Source organism: Clytia hemisphaerica, unplaced genomic scaffold (genome assembly GCF_902728285.1).
Source record: "Clytia hemisphaerica strain Z4C2 unplaced genomic scaffold, Clytia hemisphaerica genome assembly, whole genome shotgun sequence".
NCBI lineage: Eukaryota > Metazoa > Cnidaria > Hydrozoa > Leptothecata > Clytiidae > Clytia > Clytia hemisphaerica.
Window position 1 is genome coordinate 289,069 of NW_027103721.1, and position 5,206 is coordinate 294,274.

At 34.2% G+C, this 5,206-nt stretch overlaps 1 protein-coding gene across 1 annotated transcript; it reads left to right on the forward strand.

Annotated features, from left to right (window-relative positions):
- The first annotated feature begins 1,195 nt into the window (after positions 1-1,195).
- Positions 1,196-2,062, forward strand: LOC136804392 (52 kDa repressor of the inhibitor of the protein kinase-like). Its single transcript, XM_067061107.1, has 2 exons — positions 1,196-1,694; positions 2,001-2,062. Exons 1-2 carry the CDS (start codon positions 1,196-1,198, stop codon positions 2,060-2,062), a joined length of 561 nt encoding a protein of 186 aa, XP_066917208.1.
- Positions 2,063-5,206: the final 3,144 nt, after the last annotated feature.

Sequence of the window (5,206 nt, forward strand, 5' to 3'; positions counted from 1 at the left end):
ACCCAAGAAGTTCACCTGCTGAAAACATTCAAACTCCAATTCATTTGTTTTGGCACAAAGCTCCCTCTTTAACACCTATTTCAATGTTTGTAAATAAAAATAAAAATAAAAACGATAACCGTCCAAATCATTTTCCACCATTGATGCAGATACCTGCAGTTGTTCGGAGGACATCAAAAGAAAAATTGATAAAATACCTCGAAGTCTACCAAAACAAATCCCTGTTGTTAAATCTACAGATAAAATAGAGAAATTTTTCCAACCCTCCAGAAAAAGTTTGTAAAACCCAACCATACTTGTCATAGTGTTTTGCTTATCCTAGCCATTTGTACCAGCTTCACCCTAAATTCTATAAGAATTGCTTAAGTTTGGAAGAACATTTTGATTACAATAAATATTCAAGATAAAAGTTTCGCTTATTTGGAAGAGTTCAAATGAGGATCTTAAATTTTATCAATAATTTCATTTTGGGAAAAGTTTTTTTCCAAGAATAGGATGGCAAATCAAATGAAAACTGCTCGGCTAGGAAACAAACCCAATAATGTTAAATATTTGTTTAATATTGTAGAAACCGTGACAAGTCGATATCCAGACATAGAGATGAAGTCACCACCCTCTGCCAGTCATTCAACACTCTCAATCTCCAGCCAAGGTATGTTTGAGATAAATTTGAAATTTTCTTTGCGTTGATTTCTCATTATCCAGAAATTGTGCAGTTTTATTTGCATCTCTTTCGATTCAAGTTTACTAGTATTACAAATAATTTTTTTTTTTTAGCTACTGTAACAAGTCGATATCCAGACATAGAGATGAAGTCACCGCCCTCTGCCAGTCATTCAACACTCTTCATCTCCAGCAAATGTATGAGTATTATGACTTTAACTTATCTTTAAAAAATATTTTTATTTACCTCATCGGAAAGATGTAGGCACTAGTCTTTTCAAACTCTATTAATTTTTAAAGTGTATTTGGAAAAAGTAAAAAGTAAAGGTAAAGCCACTGCCCCAAGCACTGATCCTCATACTCTTGCGAAGCTAACAACAAATCATGCATCAATAAATCAAATGCTTGTTAATCTGACTAATAACGACATTGGAATCAATAACAGTAATTTCTCTGAAGTCTCCAATCATCTCCCAAAAGCAAAAGATGATAAAACTTGAATCGACAAAGTCCGAGACGAAAAAGTCTTACCATGGGGCAGCAATGTTTGGCATTACGAGGTCGAGAGGAAGGTGACCCAACATCTAAAATAAAGGAAAATCTGATCACACAAAACCCTGGTAATTTTCTAGCAATCATCAGACTATTGGTCGAGCAAGGATGTCCAGTTTTGAAGGAACACATTGAAACATGTGCAAATAAGAACGCTCATTATTTGTCTAAGAATATCCAAAATGAACTATTGAAATTGATTGCCTTGGATATTGTGGACCAGCTAGTTAGTGAAATCAAAGAGGCAAAAGTCTTCTCTGTTCTGGGAGATGAGGCCATGGACATCAGTACCAAAGAGCAAATGCCTATTATCTTTCGTTTTATTGATAAAAGCAACACAATCCGCGAAGTATTTGTTAAAATGGCTGAATGTGTTTCAGGGGTATCCGGTAAAGCAATTGCGAAAACAATCTTGGAGTCGGTGAAATCAGTCAATCTTGATATGGAATCTTGTCGTGGTCAAGGTTATGATGGTGCAGGTAAGGGTCGTATCCTTTTCAAATTCTTTTTCAGTTTAGATTCTTGATAAAAACTTTATGAGAATTCGAATAAAAGTATGCCTTTTTAATTGTGATACAGAAAGATTGTTGTTGTTCTAAGTAACGGATTGGTTACTTAAAGTTAGTCTTTTTAACTGACTAAACCTGATATCCATGAAACAAGAGCAGCGGTGACTGAGGAAGCCAGGATCAAGATTTGTTAGCCACTCGTACACATTCATCTTTTTTCTTCCTGCAAATTATCAGATTGAATGTTAATTCAGAACAAATTTCTATACATCTCAGGATCAATGTCTGGAAAGATATCAGGAGCTGCTACTAGAATTTGTGAGGAGTCTGTTAAATGACGCGCCCACGCGCCCACGCGCCTTACGCGCCCACGCGCCTTACGCGCCCACGCGCCCTACGCACCTGAATTTTGACGCGCCTTTAAGTTTTGACGCACCTTCTTACGCGTCTTATTATCGATGAGTCTGTTAAATGACGCGCCTTACGCGCCCACGCGCCTTACGAGCCCACGCGCCTTACGCGCCCACGTGCCTCACGCGCCCACACACCTTACGTGCCTGAATTTTGACGCGCCTTCTTACGCGCCTTATTATCAACGCGCCCTAAATTTTTGACGTGCCTTAGTGTATTACTACCTTAAATTTTTGTAAATTTTGACGCGATTTTTATTGCCCCCCCGGCACGTGAAAGGCGAATGTTCTGCAAAAAATTATTCAGAAAAAAAGACGACAGCAACGGCGGTTCATTTCATTTTTTCTGATTTCTAATCCAAATTTGTTAGCATTCTCTATGAGACAGAAGTGATTTTATTTCTTTATCATTTATCATATTTATCAAAAACACTTCGTAAAAATTTATTTATAGACTCAATGACACATGGTTTTATCAATATTTCATTTTCTGGTTGAATTCTCAGTGTGTTATTTTCTTGCGAGTTCATACTTAATTGATTATGTATGCCTTATTATTTTCCAAATTTTAGCTAAATTGTGCTTATAAGCGTTATGCTTATAAATAAATAGGAGTCTAACGGTAGGGCGATTACTCAGGGTAAAAGTAGCATTCCTTATTAAATTATCATAAATTCAGGGCTATGGGGGCATTTATAGCGATAGTTACTAATAGAAATGGGTTGATCAAATCTTGGACAGAAAATATCTAAAATAGACTTAAAGGGGGTTTATTTCAATGGATAAATATTATTTCCGTGAAAGAGGAAAATGAAATATTATCCTTGCTATTTTTAGCCTTAGGGATGTAATATGAAATTGTAAAATTTGAAAAATCGACATGGTACGCACGTGCTGCATCCTGAATTCTGAATGAAAATTGACAACCAGGTGATAAACCAGAAAAATTAAATTAAATAATAACACCCTAAATGCACACTACCTTATTTTATACACACAAGTAATCTAATTGTTCACACCAAAACGAATTTTTCGTTAAGTCTGTTTCGCACCTATTTAATTTCTCCTTTTCTCTCCTTGTTAAAAAAAAAAAATCCACTGTAAATAGTTACATTTCTCTTTTTCTATAGGAATCTTAAAAAGTTTTTTAGAAAGTTTTATTAAATGAATTGAGACAACTATATTCTTATAATTAAATTTGAAAAATTCTTATAACAAAGCCGGGGACATACGAGCACGAGGAAGAAAGGAAGCTTACACTGGGCCAAAATTGCGGTCAGCGGTTCTTTACCTCTCTCATCGACGCCTCTCTTTGTGTTAAAAAGTGAAAATAACCACTGACCATTGATAATATGGGACCCGCACATTTCTTCGCGCATTTTATCAAATGAGAAAAAAAGACAAAAATATACGCAACATAATTGTTTTTTTTTACTTTCAGTCTCTATTCTCGCTCTGTAAGAGAAAGACGTTGTTAACTTTTTTTTTAATTTTTTGACTTCGGACAAACTTTTTGTATGCTGACCATTTGAGATGACAAACAATGAAAGGTAAGATTTTTTTGAAAATTATTTTTACAACTTTCTCAAAGTCTGGGTTGAAGTAAGCTTTTTCGAAAATATTAATTTTAAGAAAATATCCGGGAGACGACAAATACTCTAGGGGCTGAGTTAGGTCTCGTATGCAAAAGTTTTTTTCTACATGAATTTCAAGTAAGGGACTGTGCTTAACGTGGGCATATTTATTTTTCTTATAAGCATCGTCTTTATAAGAAACCAATCAATAACTTTTGATTTGAGGGGATTAGGCTTTCGGTAAGCAGTATTTTCAAAGCAAGTAAGGGACTGTGCTTAACGTGGGCATATTTATTTTTCTTATAAGCATCGTCTTTATAAGAAACCAATCAATAACTTTTGATTTGAGGGAATTAGGCTTTCGGTAATTAGTTCTTTAGCAAAGCAAGTAAGGAATTGTGCGTAACGTGGGCATATTTATTTTTCTTATAAGCATCGTCTTTATAAGAAACCAATCAATAACTTTTGATTTGGGGGATGAGGCTTTCGGTAAGCATTTTTCAAAGCAAGTAAGGGACTGTGCTACGTGGGCATATTTATTTTTCTTATAGCATCGTCTTTATAAGAAACCAATAAATAACTTTTGATTTAAGGGAATTTGGCTTTCGGTAATATTATTATTGGTCAGATAGGGCTGATGTGTAAGCATACTTTTAAAACTATTGATTTAAAGATGCTTAATTTGTCTGATTTATTTTTCCCTTATATTGTTAACAAAATTGTTGAATTTTTTTCCAAGGGTGGGTGGGTTTTTGTTGGTTGATCTATTGGATTGGTATCATGAAATTTACAAGGTCGATTTTTAGCTTAATCATGATGGTGTGTGCATGTGGTCGTCAAAGATAATCGGACAACATTGAACATAAATTTCATAAATGAAACTCCTACTAGAATATTTTCATTCGAAAAATTCATGAAGAAAATCATACAATATAAATTCAGGGTTTGATTGAGGTCGAAGAAGTAAAATATTCAACAAAATAAAGTTTGGACTCGTAACACTTTTTTCAATTATCTTTACAGAGGCGCTATTGATAATAAAAAGTAGCCCATAAAACACCTAAAAGAACAGTACAAATAATAAATCAAAATAATAACATATAAGATAACATCATAATTTATCTGGTATCCCAGTAAAATTTAAAGACAACTCAAAGATCTTTGTACTAGTATATAAAAACTAAAGAAAAATTATGCCTTCAGAATTGATTTTTCCTGTATTTAACATTTGACGTAACATTTAGATATAAAAAGTATATATTTTCGGAAAGCTTGTAAGATTCTGCGCATTTTCGGCATAAAATCATTCACGAACAAGCAAGTGACAAAAGGTTATTTTACTGCAAAGAATTTCGAAAAAAAGTGGACCTACTCAGTTTCTGAGAGCTCCAAGTCCCCTTAGCTGAGGGTTACAGTCAAAACAAAAGGGAAATGCGACATAGCTCGCTTAATTTATGAGAGCAATTTTGACGGGAATTTGAATTTGTTCGTAAATGGA